At 27.1% G+C, this 24,710-nt stretch overlaps 1 protein-coding gene across 5 annotated transcripts in view; it reads left to right on the top strand.

Moving 5' to 3' along the window:
* The window catches only part of LOC130662873 (uncharacterized), a 32,287-nt gene that overhangs the window by 4,876 nt on the left and 2,701 nt on the right, over positions 1–24,710 (top strand). For 2 of the 5 annotated variants that reach the window (XM_057480859.1, XM_057465724.1), the window contains exons 2-7: positions 1,038–1,139; positions 18,332–18,592; positions 20,659–20,724; positions 21,021–21,201; positions 23,384–23,518; positions 23,793–23,944. In XM_057480859.1, coding sequence (XP_057336842.1) covers positions 1,099–1,139; positions 18,332–18,592; positions 20,659–20,724; positions 21,021–21,201; positions 23,384–23,518; positions 23,793–23,944 — 836 coding nt within the window. In that variant the 5' untranslated portion in view covers positions 1,038–1,098. Of the gene's footprint in view, positions 1–1,037; positions 1,140–9,325; positions 10,352–18,025; positions 18,263–18,331; positions 18,593–20,658; positions 20,725–21,020; positions 21,202–23,383; positions 23,519–23,792; positions 23,945–24,710 lie in introns of those variants that run through there. The other 3 variants (XM_057485479.1, XM_057461814.1, XM_057473573.1) reach the window with 3 other exon arrangements.

Below are 24,710 nucleotides of genomic sequence, written 5' to 3'. Positions count from 1 at the left end.
AGAAAAAAAAACAAAAATAAAAATATGCACATGTAGAGAATTTAAAAAACTACAGGTGCAATTTTTTCAAATTTTTTTTTTTCTTATAATTTACTCTCTAAAATAGAATCGAAAAATTATTAGACGTCTGCTAACTTCAGTATCATAGACTTTTTTCCTTTTCATTTTTGTTCCACAAAAAACGTTCCGATTTTCAGGTACATGAAAAATCGATTCATTTTTTTTTCATATTTCGATAGTCGATAGCTTCAAAAATAACAGACTACAATTTCTAGTGCATATCTCGATAGTTTTTTCGAGTTACAGCCTTCTGAAGAGCAGCCGCTTATCGGTTCTCAAAAATACATTTTTCAAAATTGCTGCAGCTAAAACTCTAAGACAAATCATCTGATATATTTGATTTGAATTTCAGTTTCTTATATATGTTTCTACGTACCATAAACCAGTTTTTCATTGAATCAAAAATTTAACTTCGCCAGGCCAAAAATCATCAAATTTTCGCGCCAAATTTGAAATTTTTTTTAAAAACTCCGCCATTTTGTTGAATTTCAATTTTTTTTTCAGCCCGAGGGTCATGGTACGAAAAATACCTTCTAGTTTGATAAACTTTTTGGTTTTTTTGATTTCCGGACTGTGAGGTCGCTATCACTGCAGCAGTGGACTTTTTTTTTGAGCGGTGGGAGATTGTGAATAACTCGGTGAATTTTGAAATTTTTGGTCCAAAAATTTTATCTGGCATTCATTATATATCCACAAATATATCCTTAAAACATTAAATAATTCCATGCAGTAGTTTCCTTTAAAAAAATTCCCAAAAATCATCTTTTTTCAGGCAATCGAAGTAGTGGCCCCCCTAAAATATTTAAAAATAAATAAACCACTATGTCCACGGAATAGAAACACGGTAGCCTCGCGCCATGACACTTCACATGTACATGTGTTTGAACGTGTCCTTGGCGCGAGACACTACCGTGTCTCCTGATTAAACTTTAAAGAAAAATGAGTATTTAATTCAAATAAAATGATTTTTTTTTCAGATCAAGTAAAAAAATCGAGCATTCAAGATCGACTTATTTCAGTCATTCAGTTGAAAATTTAATGGACGTAACAGCTGAGTTAAATAATCTCGATCTCAATGAGTGAGTAATTTATTAATTATTAATATGCAATTAATTATTAACTAATATTAATAGTCTAATTATTTTGACGGCTGGTTATTAAAAATAATAAATTGAACTAATGGTCGAGCTAAAAAAATTTTATAGCGACGATTAAAAATTAATTATAATTTAAAACAAAATAAAAAGTAATTTCGAGCACTTTCTCATGTTTAGTGACGTGTGTAAATACGCATTAAAAAAATAATAATAACTTTCCTCCTTTTCAAAAGCCTGTTTGTTTACTTTTGTCCGGCATCACATCTATTTATCTCGAGTAAAACTACTTTCATACCGCTAATTCCTGAGATTAAGTCCTCAAACCGGGTTCCATTCGAAATTATCTCTCATTACTTTTTTATTTTTTCATTCCACTTATCGATAGCAGATCGCTTCCGTCCACATTCTACCCTTTTTACAAACAAAAAATACATGAATTATTAAATTCAAAAAAATATTTACGGTCGATAGTAATAAAAAATTTTCATTACTCGCTGGGCTCAACGAAATTTAATGAAATCAAATTTTCTGGGCTCTTCTTACTCACTAACATTCTATCGGGCTGTAGTTTATTTTATTTTTAAAATCATTTCCGGTATCGATTCCTGCAAATCACTTAATGTCGATAAGCGATCGATCGATTGATACAAGTATCACGGTCAATATCGTCCAACCGTAACAGAAAGACTGGAGTAGTCTACTCTGATCTCCAACCACCTGACGTTGACTGAGCTGCAGTTCAGTAAAAATAAAAAAAAAATAAGTACTCGTGTAATAGTGAGTAAAAAGGTAGCAGTAAATAAAAGTTTATATTCTAGTCTGCCTGTAGTAAGTAAAATACTATTGAGTTAAGAAGAGATTTAAGTCACGCGTACGATTGAATGGACCGATAAATTGAACCTCTTGATCTATATATATATAGAAATATCTATATATTTATTATATGTACAGAGTACACGCTTCAGTGATTCTTGGGTACTCAGTCTTTGGATTAGCCTTCGTGTACTTTCTATTGCTGTATTCTTTATTGTCTTCACCATCACCGTAACGAAACAGCAAAGAAGCTTTTTAAGACCAAACTTTTTTTTTTTGGTTTCCAATATTTTGATTTCATTATTTTTTAATAGAAGTTTTGGGAAGTCTGCGGTTTTCGTGGCGCCATCAGACGATCGCGAATTCTTGTAGAACTCAACGAGACTTTTTTTCAAATTAACTTCTTCAAAAATGGAGTAGTTCAGACGTTTTTTTTTTCAAAATTTTCGTCTTCAAATGCACTTTCCGGAAAAAAAATACAAAAAAATTAAAGATATTGAAATCTATGAAATATTTCACTTTTTTGAAAAAATCGCATTTTCCTCAAAATCCATTTTTCTCAAAAACTTAGCGAGATATCGACAAATTTTATTTTTCAAAAAAGTCTTATTTCGTTGAGTTCGATGTAAGTTTTACACTAGAGGTAAAAATTCTTGATTAAATTAATTTTTTGGAAAACTTAAATTTTTTTTGGATAAAGTAGAAATTTCTCGACCAAGACAAATTCTTCTGGCTCAAAAAAATCTTGACTTGGTTCCCGAAAACGTTTGTCTTCAAAAATATTTTTTTGACTCAATAATGAGCGCAAAAAATAGATGCGTCAATTTTTTTGGTGATTGGAAAACCAGATGACCGTGACGTAGACAATTTTTCTGCGACTATAAAATAATAAACTTAATTTTTTTTTTAAATTTAAATATTAAAACCGCGTGACTGTAATTTGTGTCCGTTTTATGGACATGGGAAAAAATGTACCTCATTCTTCAGTCGGTACATCTCAAGAGACATAATATTATACAATTTTTTTTAATGGTAATAAAATTACTTTGGATAAAAAATTGTAATTGAATATAAAGACATTTGATTATCGTTGAGTTTTTCTATTACTTCATTGTTTCGAAAATACTTAAAGATGTTTATTACAAAATAATTATTAATAATTAACAATAAGTACTCAAATAATAACTACTTATTTTCCAAGTTACAAGATGGGCAAAATAGGCCACTAGAAAAAATTTTCTCATTACTTTTTATCCGCAAAATATTTTATATTTCTGTCTAAAAAAAAAAATCTAAAATGTCAGCAGATAAATTTTTTAGATTTTCTTTAATTAAATTTTTTCCGTCCCATTTTGCCTCCGTTCCCTTGAACAATTTAATTGATTGTGAAAAAAAAAATAATTAAATGACAATTGAATTGAATTGAAAAAATTATTAAGCAAATCGATATATAATAAAATAACAATAGGGAAGAAAATGATTAAAGGATAGGCATGACCTATCAAATAGTCTTGTGACCGCACCCACGGACTTCAATCATAAAGTAACCGATCGAGTGAGAAAATGATAAATTATTATTATTATTTTGATCTGTTGTTATTTTTTGAAAGTAACTCTTCTATTGGTATAATAATTTTAACTGTTTACGTAATTCGAATAGTAAACTAAAGTGTCTATAGACAGTTGAATAAAATTATAGAACGATAATTGATCACGTATAATTTATGTTCGAGTGCGTTCGTTATGTGAAAACGTTTAGTCCGGGGACCGGTGGTAAATAAAATGAAAAAGTAATAAATGAAACTGATTAACCTTTTGTAATATCAGCTGGGAACCTTTAACAGCATCATATATTGTGTATATCGTCTCCACATTAAATCGCGGTTTGAGTGTATGGAAGCTCGGTGAACATAAATAACAAAATAGGAATGTTATGTTGTTATATGTGGTGTGTACTTGGTAAATATGTTGAGAGAGAAAGGATGGATGCATAAAAGTGTGCACAGATGATAGTGTTGAAAGAAAATTTATTCGTACGTAAATTATTCTCTCAACGTATTTAACACTTAATATGTATATGCAGTAAGATCCTATTTGCGCCATAATTATTATTTAAACTCATTTTTACTATTTACAACTTTCTTCTATTTAAATAAATTATTTTTTTTATTTTCTAGAGTAATTGTTATTAGACACTTTTTAATTACTATTTAATTATACTATTTATCTTATGTTAAATTATTAATTATCTTTAGAAATTATGGTAAAAAAGTGTTACTTTATGGAAATTATTTCATTTTTAATTTTTAGTTTCACAAATTCATTTCATTTTATTTTTTTTAAATTTTATGCACACCCCGGCGGAGGTGTGCTATATTTTTTAAAAAATTTATTCATTAATTCTAAATAAATTGTAATTAATTCGTTTTTTAAGGAGTACCGAGAAAAAATTTTTTGATGCACACCATAATGGAGGTGTGCAATATTTTTTATTCAGAAATTTAATTAATATTGAATTTATTTTCATCAAAAATTTGTAAATTAAAAACTCTAGATAAATTGTAATTTATTAGTTTAATTAATTAGATTTTTTTAAAGGATACCGAGAAACTTTTTTTTTAATACACACCATGATAGAGGTGTGCAATATTTTTATCCAGAAATTTAATTAACTTATTAAATTTATTTTTATCAAATATTTATTCATCAAAAACTCTAAATAAATTTCAATTAATTAGTTTTTTAACGAATACCGAGAGATTTTTTTTAATGCACACCATGAATTTATTTAGAAATTTAACATTAGATTTATTTTTATCAAAAATTTATAAATTAAAAACTCCAAATGAATTGCAATTCATTAGTTTAATTAATTCGAATTTTTTAAAGGATACTGAGAAACTTTTTTTGAATGCACACCATGATGGAGGTGTGCAATATTTTTATTCAAAAATTTAATTAACATTTACTTTATTTTTATCAGAATTCATTCATTACAAATTCTAAATAAATTATAATTTATTAGTTTTTTTAAAAATGCCGATAAATTTTTTTTAATGCACACCATGATGGAGGTGTGCAATATTTTTATCCAGAAATTTAATTAACTTATTAAATTTACTTTTATCAAAAATTTATTCATTAAAAACTCTAAATAAATTTTAATTAATTAGTTTTTTTACGAACACAGTGAGATTTTTTTTAATGCACACCATGATGGGGGCGTGCAATATTTTTATTTAGAAATTTAATTGACATTAAATTTATTTTTATCAAAAATTTGTAAATTAAAAACTCTAAATAAATTGCAATTCATTAATTTAATTAATTAGTTTCTTTAAGGAATGCCAAGAAATTTTTTTTTAATGCACACCCCAATAGAGGTGTGCAATATTTTTATTTAAAAATTTAATTAACATTAAATTTATTTTTATCAGAATTCATTCATTACAAATTCTAAATAAATTGTAATTTATTAGTTTTTTAAAGATTACCTAGTAATTTTTTTTTTAATGCACACCGTGATGGGGGTGTGCAATATTTTTTATCCAGAAATTTAATTAACTTATAAAATTTGTTTTTATCAAATATTCATTCATTAAAAACTCTAAATAACTTGTAATTAATTAATTTTCCTAAAGAATACCAGAAGTTTTTTTAATGAACACCATGATGACAGTGGTGTGCAAAAATTTTTTTTTATATAATTTGAATAATCATATTTATTTATTTGAATAAATTATTTTCAATGGGACAAAAATAAAAAAAATATTTTTGTCTCAATCAAACTGGATCTGGTGCATCGATTAACCTGTTAGATACACATTAAACTGAACAGACATTTATATTATATATATATATACGACGAGAGCAGAAGTCGTCATCATGACTAGAATTTTCAAGTATCGGCACGGTGGCACCGTTTTACACTCGACAGGTCGACCAACTAGTTCACAGGTGTACTGTATACTTGTTTATTCTTTACTAAGTCACTATTCGTATGACTGCCTATGCTTATACCTCTATTCCAATATATGTATAACGCAGAGAAAGTGTATTCTCGTGTCACGATGGCCGGAAGCACTCGGCGGAAGTCTTGAGTGAACTCAGTGACATAATACACATGTTTATTATAATGTATTTTGTATTTTATATTTTTCTTCACCTCGAAAATAACAAACCGTAAAGTATAATGTATAAATAATACAAGTTTAGTAGTAAATATTTATAAATATTTGAAAGAATGCCGGAAGTACCGAAATTTTGTACGTGAAATGTCGTATGACATATTTTGAGCAAGTTTATATTTATCACCACGTCGGATAGGTATGTCATCCTCTTGGTGAGGGATTTATGCGTCTGGAACTCGCGAGGAATGCACGTACTTTCTTTCATTATTTGTATTTCTTCATCATTCCTCGGCTTATTTTTCTCCCTTCGCTCTAGTCTTCTATCCCAGATGCAATTAGTCCGGCTCGTGGATCATTTGTGTCTATAAGGTGGTCCCAGAATTTAAAAAAAAAATAATATCAAATGTCAAAATAACAATTATCACATAAATCTTCAAAAAATATTTTTTATTTAAGTGAAAAATTTTTCGACTTTAGAAATGAACTCAAAGTAAAATTAAAAAATTTTCAAATTCTGTCAAAGTCATGTATCTGAAGATTGTAACGTTTTCGGGGAATGAAAATAAAAAAAAAAATGAACAGTAAAGAATCTACTGGATCTAGATTTTGGAAATATTTATGATACTGAAGCTAGCAGACGTCTAATAATTTTTGGATTTTATTTTAGACAGTAAAATATAGAAAAAAAAATTTTTTTTAAATTGCACCTGTAGTTGTTTTTTAAATTCTCTACAAGTGCATATTTTTATTTTTGTTTTTTTTTTCTGATTGATTTGTTGAAAAAGAAATCCAAAAATTTTTAATTATCTGCTAACTTCAGGATCATAAATATTTCGTATGAGTGCTAGTATGTCAACTGTAAATTGCAACCGGCCCCTATTACCCCTCAAGTCACTTTTAAGCAGTAAAATTACATAAATTTTTTTTATTTTCGTTGAGTGAAAAACGTTCCGATTTTCAGAGACATTCAAAGTCAAATTCTGACACATTCATAATTTTTTTAAAATTTAAGCATCAGACCCTAATTTACGTCAAAAATATTAACGGCACGTAAATCCAGATTTTTAAAAAAATTTTCTGATTAAGTTTCCAAAATTTGAAACAATCTTTTGATTGTTTGTCATTGAATTTTTAATCAATTAAATCATCAAAAATTCTTTAAAAAAAATATATAAAAATCTATAAATCATAGGCTTTAATTTGATACCCACGTTAATTATTTTTATCTGTAATAAATCCCAGTCCAAATTAACGAGGAATTCCCATAAAAATTGGGATTCCCGCCTGAAAAAATTTGTTTTATTTTTACATCAAATTTTAAATAATCGGATAAATAATTAAAAAAAAATATGAGCGATCTTATAAGTGTTCTATGGACAGTGAAAAAATGCAACCGAACTTGAATATGATTTGGCTCTCGTTTTCACTAGACTATATATTTTTTGTAGCTCGATTTGTTAGTTAAATAAATAACAAGTAAAGGCGGTAGGCTTACACAACCTTTAACAACGCGATAAGCCTTTGAGAATTCAAATAAGTTACCTTGGTGTAAGGAAGAATATTAAGTACATGTGATAGATAATATAACACGTTATTTTAATGTAACACGTATATTTTATCTAAACAACCTTGTCATTATTTTAATATCAATTAAACATTTTACTCTCATTTTTACTCAATATTTTTTTTCTCAATTAATTTTTTAATTAACCAGCCGTCACCCGAAAAAATTGTTTTGAAAAATTTATTAAAATATTGAAATTAAAACAAAAATCCTGAAATTTCAATGAGTGTGAATGTACCAGACATCAGACAAATAGAAAAGTATAAGTAAATAAAGTAAATAATTTAAAAAATAAAATTTATAAAAAATGCACTTGTGAATTTCAAAATTTTTTAAATTATTTATTCTATTTATTCATAAATTTAAATTTGATGTCTGCTACACTCATAAATTTCATCAGTATTTTTAAAAATAAAATTCCATGAAATTTAAATTTCAATTTGATCATAACTCAAATTTATTAATTCTCATAAATGCTCATATAAATATTCAAATTTATTAAATATTTTTATTTATCAAATATTTTTATTTATCAAAAATTCCATTTTCATAATTTTTTGTTTTAAATAAATATCTCTTCGAACTTTAGTGTCAATGACATATTTTTCTAATAAAATAAAATATAATATGAGTGAGAATTTAGCAGACATCAGATAAATTTAAAATTATAAATAAATAGAGTAAATAATTTATAAAATAAAATTTTTAAAAATGCATGATACTGAAGTTAGCTGACATTTAATAATTTTTGGGTTTTTTAGAAGACGATAAATTATAAAAAAAAAAAATATTTAAAAAAATTGCACTTATAGTCTTTTTAATTTTCTACATGTGCATTTTTCAGTTTTTTTTTTTTTTCAAATTTAATTGTTCAAAATAAAATCCGAAATTTTTTCATTGTCTGCTAACTTCAGGATCATAAAAAATGCACTTATTAATTTCAAAATGTTTTAAATGTGCATTTTTTATGATCCTGAAGTTAGCAGACGATTCAAAATTTTTGGATTTTTTTTTCAACAAATCAATTACAAAAAAATAAAAAATAAAAATATGCACATGTAGAAAATTTTAAAAACTACTCGTGCAATTTTTTCAAATTTTTTTTTTTTTTCAAATTTATCGTTTAAAATAAAATCCAAAAATTATTAGACGTCTGCTAACTTCAGTATCATCATTTTTTTCAAATTTTATTTTATTAATTATTTACTCTATTTATTAATAATTCAAAATTCGTCTACTGTCTGCTACATTCACACTCATAATATAATCACTACTTGAAAAAATTAAAAAAATTTTTCAAATTCAAATTTTTTTTAAAGTAAATTTCAAAATTTCGTAATTACTCAGTGTACTTAATTAATTAATGGCAATATAACTTTTAAAAAAACCATTAATTTAAATAAAAATATCGACAAAATATGTCAGGAATTTAAAAAAAAAAACTGCACCCTGCTAATCGAATGCATCATCGGCTGCATCCCCAATATAAAAACACCCTAGTATTCTCCCCGTTTCTTCTATATCCGTCTCCCTTCTCCCCATCTACCAGCGACCCACCCTCAGAATGTTCGATCGAAGCTCGTACTCCCACTCGCGAGAATCGCAGACTCACCACTTGCGCCTCGACTCTCACGTCTACACTCCATTCCTCTATCAACGATTGCCGGAATAACGTCAACATTTTTGTTAACTATCAATTTTATTACCACAAACATTTATAAATATCCACATATATATACATATACCAATTAAAATTTTATAGTTTATTAATACCGCCTCATATAAATCACCAATTAAATTTCAAAATTAATTAATTAATTAATCATTTTGCGTAGTGGAATAAATTAGTGTTTTTAGTGTCGCCTGTTTAAAATTTTTTTTAATTATTATTATAGTGTAAAGTCTAAGTCATATATTAATATATCAAAACATATTTGTGTTTTAAAAATTAAAAAAAATGTAAATGTGTTAATTAATATTCCCAACACACTTGTAATCACAAAGGAAGCGAAAAATTTAAATTTATCGGTGAAAAAAAAAAAAAAAAAACTTTTGATGATTTAAATGTGACTCCAATTATAAATAATTGTTATTGGTAATTAACTTTGATGAAATAAGTGATGCTAAAGATGTTAGTGTTCTATGTCTCGACCTCGATCTTGAGGCTGGACACCAATGGCTCGACCGTGAGTTCTCGGGGTTTAGTGTCGACTCAATTTACCCCTTTCTGGTAGTCAGTACAGTATTAAGTCTACGAGATCAATGTTTGAGTTTCAAATTTTTAAATTTTATTTTAAAATAGTGACGAGTTTTTTCGCTGACGGAAGTGATAGTTATCAGTTTCGCTTTTAAAACTGGAGTATTGTTTAAAAAATAAACTAAAAAACACGTGTTCGATGCAATAATTTTTTATGCAAAAGGTACTTAGACTATAGAGTAAGTACACGTTATTGTACACGTGTGTGGTCAAGTCAGGTATCAGTCTTGTACCGGTGATATATATATATATATATATGTATGTATATTATATATATATGTTTATATAATAATAAGTATACCCGATATTGCGCTACAATTTTATTAAACACGAAATAGAAGACGTCACAGGCGAAAGATAATCGATTTAAGTCGGGACTGCATCGTCACGGTGCGATGACCTCCAAACCAGGAAGGTCCTACTCCGTGAGGTAAATTGTCAATTAATATTTATAATTAATGATATTTAAATTAATTTAAATAAGGATTGAGGAAAATTTTAATTTAAAAATGTTTAATTTGAACGGAGATTAGAAAAAAATATATGAGTGAATGTAGCAGACAAATTTAAAATTATTAATAAATAGAGTAAATAATTAATAAAATAAAAAAAAAAAATGCACATGTAGAAAATTTAAAAAACTATTAGTGCAATTTTTTTAAATATTTTTTTTTTCGCAATTTATCGCTTTTAAAGAAATTCAAAGATTATTACATCGGGTAATTTCAGTGCTGAGTGTGAATGTAGCAGACAAATTTAAAATTGTTAATAAATAGAGTAAATAATTGATAAAATAAAATAAAAAAAAAATGCACATGTAGAAAATTTAAAAAATTATGAGTGCAATTTTTTTAAATATTTTTTTTTTCATAATTTATCGTTTTTAAAGAAATTCAAAGATTTTTACATCGGATAATGTCAGTGCTGAGTGTGAATGTAGCAGACAAATTTAAAATTATTAATAAATGGAGTAAATAATTAATAAAATAAAATTTTAAAAAAATGCACATGTAGAAAATTTAAAAAACTACTAGTGCAATTTTTTTAAATATTTTTTTTTCATAATTTATCGCTTTTAAAGAAATTCAAAGATTATTACATCGGATAGTGTCAGTGCTGAGTGTGAATGTAGCAGACAAATTTCAAATTATAAATAAATAGAGTAAATAATTAATAAAATAAAATTTAAAAAAAATGCACATGTAGAAAATTTGAAAAACTATTAGTGTAATTTTTCTAAATATTTTTTTTTTCATAATTTATTGTTTTTAAAGAAATTCAAAATTATTACATCGGATAATTTATGATATTGAAGTTAGCCGACGTCCAATAGTTTTTGGATTTTTTTTAAAACAATAAATTATAAAAAAAAAAATATTTTGAAAAATCGCACTTATAGTTTTTTAAATTTTCTACATGTGCATTTTTTTGGTTTATTTTTTTTTTCAAATTTAATTGTTCAAAAAAAAAATCCAAAAATTTTTGATTGTCTGCTAACTTCAGGATCGTGATAATTTCAGTGATGAGTGTGAATGTAGCAGAGACAAATTTAAAATTATTAATAAATGGAGTAAATAATAAAAAAAATAAAATTTCAAAAAAATGCGCATTTAAAAAATTTCAAATTTAATAAGTGCATTTTTTAAAAATATTTACTCTATTTATTTATAATTTTAAATTTGTCTGATGTCTGCTGCACTCACACTCGTAAAAAATATTTATAAGAAGTAATTATAATTGTTGTTGAGATCAAGTTGTTAATGATTGGTAATTTATGTGATTAGTAATTGATAATTAAAGTTTGATGTATGAGTGATATATATATATATTTTCTATTTGTTATTGAATAATTTATGTGACTTAAAGTGGCGATAAAAAATTATCGGGTCATAAGAATTATTGTTCGACATTATTCAATGTATATGTATGAGTATAATAATATATAAATTTAAAATCGATGGTTATCGTTGACAAATATTTGATTCTCGTGAGGCTAAAATTTCCGAGTTGACACATTCGATATATTTATTGCACAATCTATTTGTATTTCGTAATGATAAAATTTACAATATGGATTAACATTACCGCGTGCATGTACGCGCATCTGGAGATCGATACGGACGATGGGTATGACGACATGTATATTTATTTAAATTCATATCTGAGTGATCAAATAATTACTTTTCGCAATTATTTTTTTATAAGATGACAGTTTTTAGTTTAGTTTCGGTTAATTTGGCGGTTCGACTGAATACGCGGGAAATTTTTATCGTTTGAAATCCAATGGTGGCATAGTAAAGTCGGACAATGTTGGCCAGCTGCAGAAATTTAAATGAACGCATGGAAAAATTAATATGGCCATAGTAAAATTTACTGCAGTCATACGCAAAAAAATTATTTGGAGCAAAAAACGTTTTACTCTTCCACAGAAAATTTTTATTTGCTCCAAAAAAATTTTGGTTTCAAGTAAAAGTTTTTTTGGGTCGAGTAAAAATTTTTTACCCCAAGAAATTCTTTTTTTTCTGTGAATTCGCAACAAAAAATTTTTATTTACTCGAAAAAAATTTTGGTTTCAAGTAAAAGTTTTCTTGGGTCGAGTACAAATTTTTTACCCCAAGAAATTTTTTTTTTTTCTGTGAATTCACAGCAAAAAATTTTTTTTGCTCCAAAAAATGATTTTTTGTGTAATAATTTTTTCTGTTTTTATTTTAACTTCCGTAAGCTGGCCAACATGGTCCGACTTTACTATGCCATAGAACTTCAAACAAGAATAATTTCTTCGTGTAAAAGTTTAAAAAAAATATATGCGTAGGGAAATAAAGTTGAATTATTCAGAAGGATAACTGCTGAGATTGTAATAAAAAATGATTACAATATTATGTAATAATTAATGGCGTAAAAACCTTGAACTTGACCTACAGTTTTTCCATTTTATTCTAGAATTAACAGTGTGAGCATTCACTCCAGGTTAATATTGCGCCTGTATGACCTCTATGGTCGATAAAACCGTCGGAATACATACATATATTTATATATTCATACCAGTATTAAAGAATAACAATAAATAGAAAGGGTGGGGTAAATGGAGCGCAAGAATTTTTATCCTTAACTTGAATTTTTTAAAATTTTTATTTGTCTGAATTGTTGTTATTAATGTATATTTTTTCAGTTATATAATTATTTAAAAACATGACTGAAATAACAAAACATTTTTCTTGATATTGTACACAAAAAATTCAGGGAATTGCTATGAAAAATTTAATATTGACAGTAGATTACGATAACGAGTTCAAAAGTCGTTTTTTCAGTTCTTTCAATCCATTTTTTTTTTTTTTAAATACGAATTTTTTTCAATTCGTCGAAAAATTATTTAAGAACATCGTCTATAATTAAAGTAGAATTGAATGATGAGAATTATTATCAGTCTCACGATCGGATCTTAAAAAGACAACCATTCATCTGGTTCTTGACACAAGTCAGAGTCTAAATACAAGTACAGAGGCACATTATTATCTGCTCCTCCTCCTCATTTTTTTTTATCTCAGCTCAAAAACTCAAGTCGGCTCTCGCCCAGGAAGACAGAGACAGAGACAGAACGTGAACCTTTTGGTAGACCCAGAGGTTTTAAACTAAAACGGAACCGTGGGTTCAATAATACACGCATGCTACAAATTCTTTTGACCTAAAACCTCTACTCTGTCTAAAAATATTTGGATAATTTATATATGTCTGCATCATATTTTGACTCCTATCCCATGCAAAGACCCGTCAGAAAAATATATTTTGTTATTGTGATAAATAATAAATAAAAAATAATGAATAATTTAACGGCAAACAAATAAAAGAGACCGTGTCTTTATTAGCTTTTGAAATTATTTTTTTTTTTCTGAAGATATTGTTTTATGAATGTACTGTTTATACAAGAACATTGTTTAGTCCGTCACATCATTATATTCTCGCTTACAATAACTGGTTACATAAGTTAATAATTATCGGTCATTAGAATAATCATCATCAATATACAAGTACTTACATCAGTCCTATTTATTGATACGTGGACTATTTAGCTGACGCTATTTTTTTTTTATTTGAATAAATATTTTTTAAATTTCAAAATTTCCTATTAATGTTTTATGTTTTCCCATAGAAAAAAAACTTGTGTCAAAAATGGTAAAAAAAAAATGACAGCGAACTTCAAAATTTGAGACATTTCTGGACTTTGAGTTGATCATTTTTGGAACTTCAAGAAATTAAAGAGTAGAAAAATTTAAAATTTTCAAATCTTGTCTGAAAAGTTCTTACTCTGTAAAAAAACGGGGTGTCCAGGCGGTGTAGGTGTTAAATTTGAACACCGAAAACGGTGTAAATATTCTATGATATTAAAATTAATTAACGTCTAATGATTTTTGAAATTTATTTAAAATGATAAATTATTTTTAAAAAAATGCTGCAAAAAGGCGCGAAACCACGAGCTTCAAAATTTTAGATAATCGAAATTTTGAAATGATACTGAAGTTAGCGGACGTCTAACAATTTTTGGATTTTATTTTAGACAGTAAATTATAAAAAAAAAAAATTTGAAAAAATTGCACCTGTAGTTTTTACAATTTTCTACATGTGCATATTTTTAGACGTTTTTTTTTTTAATTAAATTGTAGAAAAAAAAATCCGAAAATTGTAAATTGTCTGCTAACTTCAGGATCATCGTCTGTGCGCCTGAGCAAAGATATTTTTATGTGAATAGCAGACAGAATTTTTCATTTCTATACGTGGAATTTTTTTTTTAACACCAGTATTTAAACACCGACAAATTACACCGCCTACACCGGTGTTATTTCATTTTTTACTCTTGAATATTTCCAAAGTTCCAAAAATGATCAACTCAAAATTATGATACTGAAGTTAGCAGATAATTAAAAATTTTTGGATTTTTTTTTCCAACAAATCAATCAGAAAAAAAAATAAATAAAAAAATGCACATGTAGAAAATTTAAAAAACTACAGGTGCAATTTTTTCAAATTTTTTTTTTTCATAATTTACTGTCTAAAATAAAATCCAAAAATTATTAGGCGTCCGCTAACTTCAGTATCATTTCAAAATTTCGATTGTCTAAAATTTTGAAGCTCGCGGTTTCGCGCATTTTTTTACACGGGTCATAAATTATTAAAATAATTAATTTTTTATGTCAAGGTAAAAATATATAAATATTTATTAATCATTAATTAATTAAGTGATTTAGTTTTAAAGAAAGTTTATCGTTTAGTTAAATATATTATTATAGAAATGAGAAAATGAGGTTGCATTTTAGTTCGCGTGTAGATGAAGAATTTAAAGAGAAATTTTAATGTTTTTATGAAAATTTAGGTTGCGATATTTTAAATATTTAAATTTAAATGACTGTTACTTCAAAAGAATGAGATAAAAAATAGTAACCTTTGGTTGGCGAGTTTAAGGTCGGGAAACAAAAGTTTTTAATTTTGTTTTTAAATTTTTGGGTACTTGGGTATGTGGTAATTTATGCATTGTCTTGACATATAATAGTCACTGCAGACATTGGTGACAGACACAGTGTTCACTGGCCCAAGGCTTCAATGTCACATATCACCCGACATATCGTTTCTTACATAATAATTATCCCGCGATATGTGTTGTGTCTATGCTGAGATTATCGTAACATGAGCACTCACTCGTTATTGTGTTTTATTTTTATTTCAATTGTTACGTACTATTGTCATTATCATGATTATTAGTAACTTTTTTAAACTTTTTTTTATTTTTAAATTAAATGAGTGATCTCATGTCCTCGGGATTTAAATTACAATAGACAAATTATCATATTATTTCATTAGTTTTATAATTATCTGTACACTTGATATTTTTTTTGTGACTCATGAAATTTAAAAAAAATTTTTTTAAATTATGCGGGGAAATATTTCAGCAGCGAGCAACATCTGGATGTAGAAAGGCTGCGTTAGACATTAGATTGGAGTTGAAATTTTTTTCCAGATGTAGTTTTGACTAGAAGCTTTGATTTGAAAAGTATCTGATGCTAAATTTTGTATTTTTAAATTTCGCGGTATGGGTTAGTGTGGAATCGCAGCTGCTACTGAGAGAATTCTTAAAAAAATATTTAAAAAATCACTTAAAATTTTATTTATCTTGTGCGCAAAGAAACTGTCTAACACAATCACCTGGAGGCTTCATTTCAATTCGATAAAAAAAAAAAATTGTGTATATAGAGTAGGATAAGTAAGATAGCGAGTTAAATAACGTCGCGGATAATTGGACGTAGTGATAGACGTCAAGAAAGCTAATGTAAGCACGTGCGTATAAAACCGGCTAGTGAGGATTGTAGGATACTGTCAGCACGTGAGTTTACACGTGTCTATATATATAGACTAGTAGATCGCGATCGCTTCGCGGGGTAATAAAAAATTATTATTAATATAAAATATGTATAGAAGTTAGCAGACGTCGGACAGTTTTCGAATTTTTTTAAAAACAATCAACTATAAAAAAAAAAAATATTTTGAAAAATTGGACTTATAGTTTATTAAATTTTCTACATGTGTATTTTTTTTATTTTATTTTTTTTTGTAATTTATTTGTTGAAAAAAATATCCGAAAATTTGTAACTGTCTGCTAACTTCAGGATCGTAAATATGTACTTTATATTAATAGGCAATTTTTCAAAAATAATTGAATTATTTTTTTGAAAAACTTCATTTGAAAATGACAATTTTGAAAAAAAAGATCGATAATCGATAAAATTTATTAAGTGCAAAAATGCGATGTAATCGCGGTTTTTTTCAAATATCTCATGAAATATGCAGAATAAAGGAAAAAATCATAGGAACAATTTTGTAGGAAATTAAATTCTTGACGAAAATGGTCATGTTCATTTTTTTTCTAAAATGTGTATTTATGGAGATATTTTAAAAAAACTTTTTTAGATCTTATGAATTGAGCGTTTTAAGGATTACAAATTTTGAAAATGACATTTTTCTAAGTATATAGAAACTATAATATAACAAGCATTGATATGTTACGAGTTACGAAGTTGTCTATATTTAAGAAAAAACCTTATTTTTGACATTCGTTATCCTTAAAATGTTCAATTGATAAGGTCTAAAAACGTTTTTTTAAAATATCTCCATAAATACACATTTTATAAAAAAAACGAACATGACCTTTTTTGTCAAGAATTTAATTTCCTACAAAATTGTTCCTATGATTTTTTCCTTTAATCTGCATATTTCATGAGATATTTAAAAAAAACCGCGATTGCATCAAAAAATGAACTTTGATCGTCCTGCGGCACGTGTTCTTTTTACTTAAAAAGAAAAAACCAAATTCCCCAGGTATTTTTTCACTAAAAAGAAGCTTTTTATAGGGCGCCTGAGAAAATTTCATTTTTAACGACCGCCCTAATATATATGTATATATGATAAAATGAGAAATTTTTAAAATATTTATTTAAAATCTCATTCTCACTTTTGAATTTTTTTCCTTCTTCTTTCCTCATATCTTCTAAACAAAATATAAATTTATATAACAATATATGTAACATGAATATATTTATTTATAAACATATATAGGAGTAAGAGTTGTGTTGAAGATGCCGCTTAGCTTGTGTTCCAGAGCACTGATCCCGGTCAACCGGAATAGCGGTACTCACTCGGCCGCTCACGAACTCGTTACTATCCTTACATTACATTGCATTAATCTCCACATATATATATATCTATATATATATATATATATGTTCTTATTCCGTACTTTATGTGACCACAGATTGTCCTCCGAGACATTAATCATGTCAAGAATTTTCTCACATAAAAAAAATAATTACTTGAGTCAGATTTTATAAAAATTTCTTTGAAAAATATTTTTGAGGTAAAAAAAATTTAATGAATGATTTATTTAATAAATATTTTCATGTAATGAAAGTTTAGTAATAGCATAGATGTATATTTATATTTATATTTATATTTATATATATAAATATAAATATATACGAGCAGAGTAACGGCTAATTGGCCACTTCTCCGCCGACCAGAAGAACATTCTCCCGCGTTGTTGAGTCCTGCAATCAGTTAACTCTGTTCTCGCAGACAAGACGCTCGTCTCGATGTCTTATTTATATTTTTAAACAAACAAATTATATATTTATATATATATATAATTTAAAAGTTGTTTATATTCAAACGTAAAATGATTTATGGCTGTAATGTAACGTTGAGTAACATCGAATTTAATTTAATACGTAATATAGGAAATGATACCGCGACTTGTGAAATGGAACTAAAATTCATGTTTATGAAATATTTTTAATAACTGGTAAAAATTAATGAATTATTTATTGGCTGTTTAATTGGTTTGTCTAAAAGTTTATTCAATTTTTTCCAGGTCCCCGAGGGTGGGAGGGCCGCTATCACAGTCGCTGGCGATGATACCGCCGACAATGCACGGTCATGATTTCAATCAGCCATTGTCGCGGGTTGTGATGGTAAGGAAGACTGACCAGAGGACCTTTAGTAAAGGTCGCAGAGGTGGCGAACCTCTTCTTGAGACTGTGACCCGCGAAACTGTTGAGTTATTCAACGGTGGACGGGCTGAAAGAAAATATACCTCGGAAACGAGGGATATCGTTACACCCAAGTCGAGTAGGTAAGACATACTATCATTCATTACCTATACGTAATGTCTAATTACACTTTTTTTTTTTTTTAATAAATAAATATTTATTTTTTGTTATTCAATATTTGATATTTTGTTTTTTTATTTCATAAGAGAGTGCCACGGTTTGAAAAAAAAATTATTGATATGAGGAATGACGAGATTTTTTTTTATTTATCAGACATTCTGACGGTTCATTCAAAATTTTTTAGTGATTTTTTTTACGTAATAAAATTACGATCCTGAAGTTAGCAGTTACAAATTTTCGGATTTTGTTTTCGAAGAATAAATTACAAAAAATTAAAAATATACACATGTAGAAAATTTAATAAACTACAGGTGCAATTTTTCAAAATATTTTTTTTTTTGGTTAATGGTTTTGGTTAAAAAAATTCAAACATTGTCAGACGTCTGCTAACTTCAGCATCTTGCCAAATTATTAATTTTATTTTTTATGGGAATAAAATTGAATTTTTTTTATTGGGTAAAATTGTTGTAGGGTAAATTTTTTTATAAAATTAATTAAGTAATTAGTGTAATTATCTAGGAATGTCTACTATTTTATTTTCAAAATATTTGTGTATTTTTTTTTGACATTTTCATTTGTCTAAAATTTTTTGATTTTTTCTACTCTACATTTTTAATTTGGGACTAGACTTAAAAAATTTTTTGTTTTACAAGATATTTAGACTTAAAATTTTTCAAATTGAATTTCAGTAGAAGTTTCGAATTTGAAATTATATAAAAAAAAACTGTGGCTTTCTCTACAAAAAAGAAAAATTTAAATCCGAAATTAATCCCAAGTGAAAGATTAATAAAATAATTATAATTTACCGTTTCTTAAAGGGCAACACTATTTTTCTTAATGACACTACGGAAGCCAATCTCAGTTTTGTTACGCTCCGTTACGTTTGTCGTACACCGGCTGTCATTACACTTTAAAAAAAATTGTTTACTTTCCTTTTTGAATCTACACAACAGACATTAATTTCAAAAACTTATTTAGAACAAATCAGAAGTCACAAAAAAATTTTTTAATGTTTCCTGTAGATGCCGAGTAGTTTAGCACTAGTGTAAACAGTAGTAATCAGTAATTAGTAATTAATAGGTCCAGGATTTGAAGCTTAATTTAAAAATAACAATTAGTAATTTATGGTGTCGCATTTTTGATATTACGGCGAAAATATTGCTCGTATAAACAAATTTTTGAAATAAAAGTTATTCAAAATTTAATTTTCAAAAAAAAATGCCTCTTATAATTTTTTCTTAGGACCAATAGAAAGCCGTAATTTCAAAATTAGAATTTTCATAATTACCAAAAATTTGAATCATTTATTATGAATCTTAATTTTGGAGTTACGGTGAAAATATTGGTCGCATAAAAAAATTTTTGAAATAAAAGTTATTCAAAATTCAATTTTCTAAAAAAAATGTCTCTTATAATTTTTTTGTAGGACCAATAGAAAGCCGTAATTTAAAAATTAAGATTTTCATAATTAACAAAAATTTGAATCGTTCATTATGAATCTTAATTTTGAAATTACGGTAAAAATATTGGTCGTATAAAAAAATTTTTCAAATAAAAGTTGTTCAGAATTCAATTTTCTAAAAAAAATGCCTCCTATAATTTTTTTGTAGGACCAATAGAAAGCCGTAATTTCAAAATTAGAATTTTCATAATTACCAAAAATTTGAATCATTCATTATGAATCTTAATTTTGGAATTACAGTGAAAATATTGGTCGTACAAAAAAATCATAAGAGACATTTTTTTTATAAAATTAAATTTCCTACAACTTTTGTTCGAAAACTTTTTTTATAAGACCAATATTTTCGCCGTAATATCAAACTTAAAAACCATTGATTTCAAAATTAAGGCAAAAATCATCTCAGTAATAGTTTAAACTTAAATTATTAATGATAATGAGTAAATAGTTTTTTTGGTCGAGTCGTATCCTATCGTAAAAGTAAAAAAAAAATAATGTCATTAGTTTGTAGGTTTGTTCTGTATTATGCAAAGCAATACAGTTGAGTACACCGTAAATACAATTTTGTAGTATGCCATCACTGAATGTAAACAGGACCAAAAAGAAGGCGGTTGCATTTGTCGATCAAATTGAAAGGTACACTGTATTAAAGCTGACTCTTTTTACGCCAAACAATCGACTCATCATCACGCTCGTCTTTGTCTTCATCTATTTTTTTAAAATAATAAATCAGTATCTTAGACCATAGACTAGATAATTTTCCAAAATTCCGGCTCAGAATCATAACTTTAGTTGCAGTATTTTTTCTATTAAATGTTTACTTATTTTTTCAGCTAATCATTGCAGACTCATTTAAAAATGCACTGAATGTAGAGAGCAAATGTCAATAAAAAATTCAATAAATTTTGATGATCATTTATTTTATTTTTTAGATCTCGCGCTGACTCAGTGAGATCTAAGTCGCCATTGACTGGATCTCCAGCATCTCCGGGTCCATTATCTGGTTCGTTGCACGGCAGTTTCCATGGGAGTCTTGGTAGTGATGGAATGTCATGCAGTAGTGCCAGGTCATCATCAGCATCACCTGACTCTGCTCGTTACTCTACAGCGCAGGTAAAATATCCAGTCATTTTTTTTGGTAAATTTATTGATGAAGATGACGATGGAGAGATCGTTTTAAATTTGTTTGAGTTATGAAACTTGGGATAAATGAATTCGTCTAATGTAGAGTGAGTACGGAGCATAACAAAGCGTTAAATTAAACTCGGAGATGTGCGGAGAGAAAAAGCTAATGGAAAGTCGGGTATTATTTGAGATTAGAGAAAATATAAATGTGTGTTGAGTTTTTAGATGAGTAGAGAGGAAGAGGAAATCAAAGGGAATGAGAACGAGACGACATGTTGTGTTGCTCTGTGGATGGTATTTTATTTAAACTCCACTATTGTTTAACGGACCGGCTAATAAATCTTTTAGTATTTTTTTTCATTCTTAACTTTTTATGATGTTAATTTATCATTAGGCCGCTATAAAAATTAACTGCGCACGTAATCTATGGATACTGTTTGAGAAAGTACTTAATGGCTTAAGACACGATTATTTTTCTTGCTAAGGAAAATTAAATGTTGCACCTCAAACGCGGAGCGCTTTTTTACAGAGAAACAAAAATTTATTAGACGGAAAAAAATATGAAAAATTTCCCGCGGTTTTTGAGCTCGGAAAGTTTAGTCTAGATCATCTGTAAAATATTATACTCAAGTTAGCCATGAGTGTAAATGTAGTAGACATCAGACAACTTGAAATTATATGATCCTGAAGTTAACAGACATCTCATATTTTGTGGAATTTTTTTCCAGAAGATAAATAATAAAAAAAAAAAAATGAAAATATGCACATATAGAAAATTTAAAAAACTATAAGTGCAATTTTTTCATATATTTTTTTTTTAATAATTTATCATTTTAAAAAAATCAAAAAATTATTCAACGTCGGCTAACAGTATCGTAAAATTATTAGTAAATAGAGTAAATAATTAATAAAATTAAATTTAAAAAAAATACGCATTTAAAAAATTTTGAAATTAATAAGTGCATTTTTTTGAAATATTTTTTTAAAAATTATTTACTCTATTTACTGATAGTTTTAAATTTATCTGACGTCTGCTACATTCACACTCATAAGTAAGCCGACGTCTAGTAATTTTTGGATTTTTTAAAAATGATAAATTATAAAAAAAAAATATTTAAAAAAATTGCACCTTTGGTTTTTTAAATTTTCCACATGTGTATTTTTTTAGTTTTTTTTTTTCATTTATTTGTTGACAAAAAATCCGAAAATTGTTAATTTATGAAACAGAAAGTGGCAGACATTAAAAAAATCGATTTCTTTTAAATAAATAAATAAAATACTTGAAGAAAAAACTTTTAAAAATTTTCTTATGCGTAGAAAAATTTAATTTTGTTTACGAGTAACTTGTTTTTGAATTTAAAAAATTGTCTGACGTCTGCTACTTTCAGGATCATTGTAAAATTGCTGTAGAATTTCTTAGACCGCGATTCGAATAAAATTTAAATGATTCTGAAGTTAGCGGGTGATTAAAAATCTTCGGATTTTTTTTTCAACGAATCAATCAGGAAAAAAAAAAATATAAAAATATGCACGTGTAGAAAATTTAAAAATCTACAGGTGCAATTTTTTCAAATTTTTTTTTTTTATAATTTACTGTCTAAAATAAAATCCAAAAATTATTAGACGTCTGCTAACTTCAGTATCATAAAAATTAAGGCGTCCGATGGAGGCCTAGGGGGTATCAGAAAAAAATTTTTAAAGTTCTTACACTAGCACAGAAGTGTAGGAAAAAATTATTTCTCTCAGCACCGAACTCTGAGTCTAGTTTTATAGAATTTTTCAGACGGCGATTAAAAGCTGAAATTTTTTATTCAATTAAATTATAAATAAAAATTAAAATTTTCATAACTCACTTGTTTCATGATTTTCATTTAACAAAAACAAGTAATAAAATTGTCAAATATTCTTATCTAAATAAATATACACAGCAAAAACAAATACAATAAATCTGAGATTTAATTTGAAATAACAAAAATAAATAAATGGATTAATTCTGATATAATGGGAAATTACTGCGGGTGAGTTCATTTATTTATTTATCAATTGATAATAATAAAATGTTGTGTAGGTTAATTAAGACGCGTGTTTATACAATGAGTCATTTGACAAAAAAAATAGATTTTTTTTTATTAATTTAGAAAAAATTTAATTAGTATAAATATTGTTATAGATAACAAAGACTGACACGCGTAAACCGTCTGTGCGTAGATTTGGACCTGACAAGGAATTTATCAATCTCTGTTTGGAAACACACAACTATTATCGTAATCGTCATGGAGTTCCTGCATTGCGACTTAATAAACAGGTAAGATTTTTTTTTTTATTATTTATTTATAAAACACAAAAAAAAATAATTTCTTGGCTTAAAAAATTCTTACTCACCCCAATAAAATTTTTACTTGCCCCCAGAAATTTTTTGCGTTACAAATTAAAAGTAAAATTTTTTGAGGTGATAAAAAAAATTACTGTGCCAAGAAATTCATTTTTTCTGTACAATTTTTCCATAAATTTAAATTAATACTTTTACTACTTAATTGTTTTTTATTTCAAATTAATAATATTAATAATTTATTAAATAGCTTTGTAAAACAAGTCAAGACTGGGCAAATATATTGGCAACTAAAGGAAGATTGGAACACCGCGCAAATATTGAGTATGGGGAAAATCTTTACTGTATGTGGAGTTCAAATCCTAAGACGATTGTCAATGGCGACGAACCTGTTAATGATTGGTAAATATTTTATTAATTACTTTATCATAAAAATCTATGGGGGATTTTACGGGAACCCATAGGAATCCATATAGGAAATTATGGATTTATGTAAGAATCCATAAGAATTAATATAGGAGTGTATGGATTTATAAAAGAATCCATGGGTATCTGGATTCCCGTATAGAAAATCCATATAGAAAATTGTGGGCCCCTGGATTCCTATACAGGAACTAGGATTTCTTAGTAGAAAATTCATGTGGGAATCTGGATTTCTATAGAATCCGGGGTATCTGGATTATTATGTGTAACATCTATTGATAGGTATATATGAATGGGAATCTCTACTAGATGTCATATGAATTTGGTATGAGGTAGATTCCCATAGGAACCCATGTAAGAATCTAAATTGGATTCTTATAGGAAACCATATGGGAATTCACTCGAGAATTCCATGCGAGAACCCACGTAGAAATCCACATTAGATTCCGAGATGGATTTGACTTCGTGTAGACTCCCATAGGAACCCATGTGCGAATCTATGCTGGATTCTTATAGGATACCATATGGGAATCCACTCGAAAATTCCATGCGAGAACCCACGTAGAAATCCACACTAGATTCCCAGATGGATTTGACTTGGTGTAGACTCCCATAGGAGCTCATGTGAGAATCTATGCTGGATTCTTATAGGAACCCGTATGGGAATCCATCAAAAACGCCGTGGGAATCCCAATAGGAATCTAGGCTGGATTTCCATATGAATTTTAAAATATTGCAGATTCCC

Source organism: Microplitis mediator, chromosome 1 (genome assembly GCF_029852145.1).
Source record: "Microplitis mediator isolate UGA2020A chromosome 1, iyMicMedi2.1, whole genome shotgun sequence".
Lineage (NCBI taxonomy): Eukaryota > Metazoa > Arthropoda > Insecta > Hymenoptera > Braconidae > Microplitis > Microplitis mediator.
This window is presented reverse-complemented; position numbering and strand designations above follow the sequence as displayed.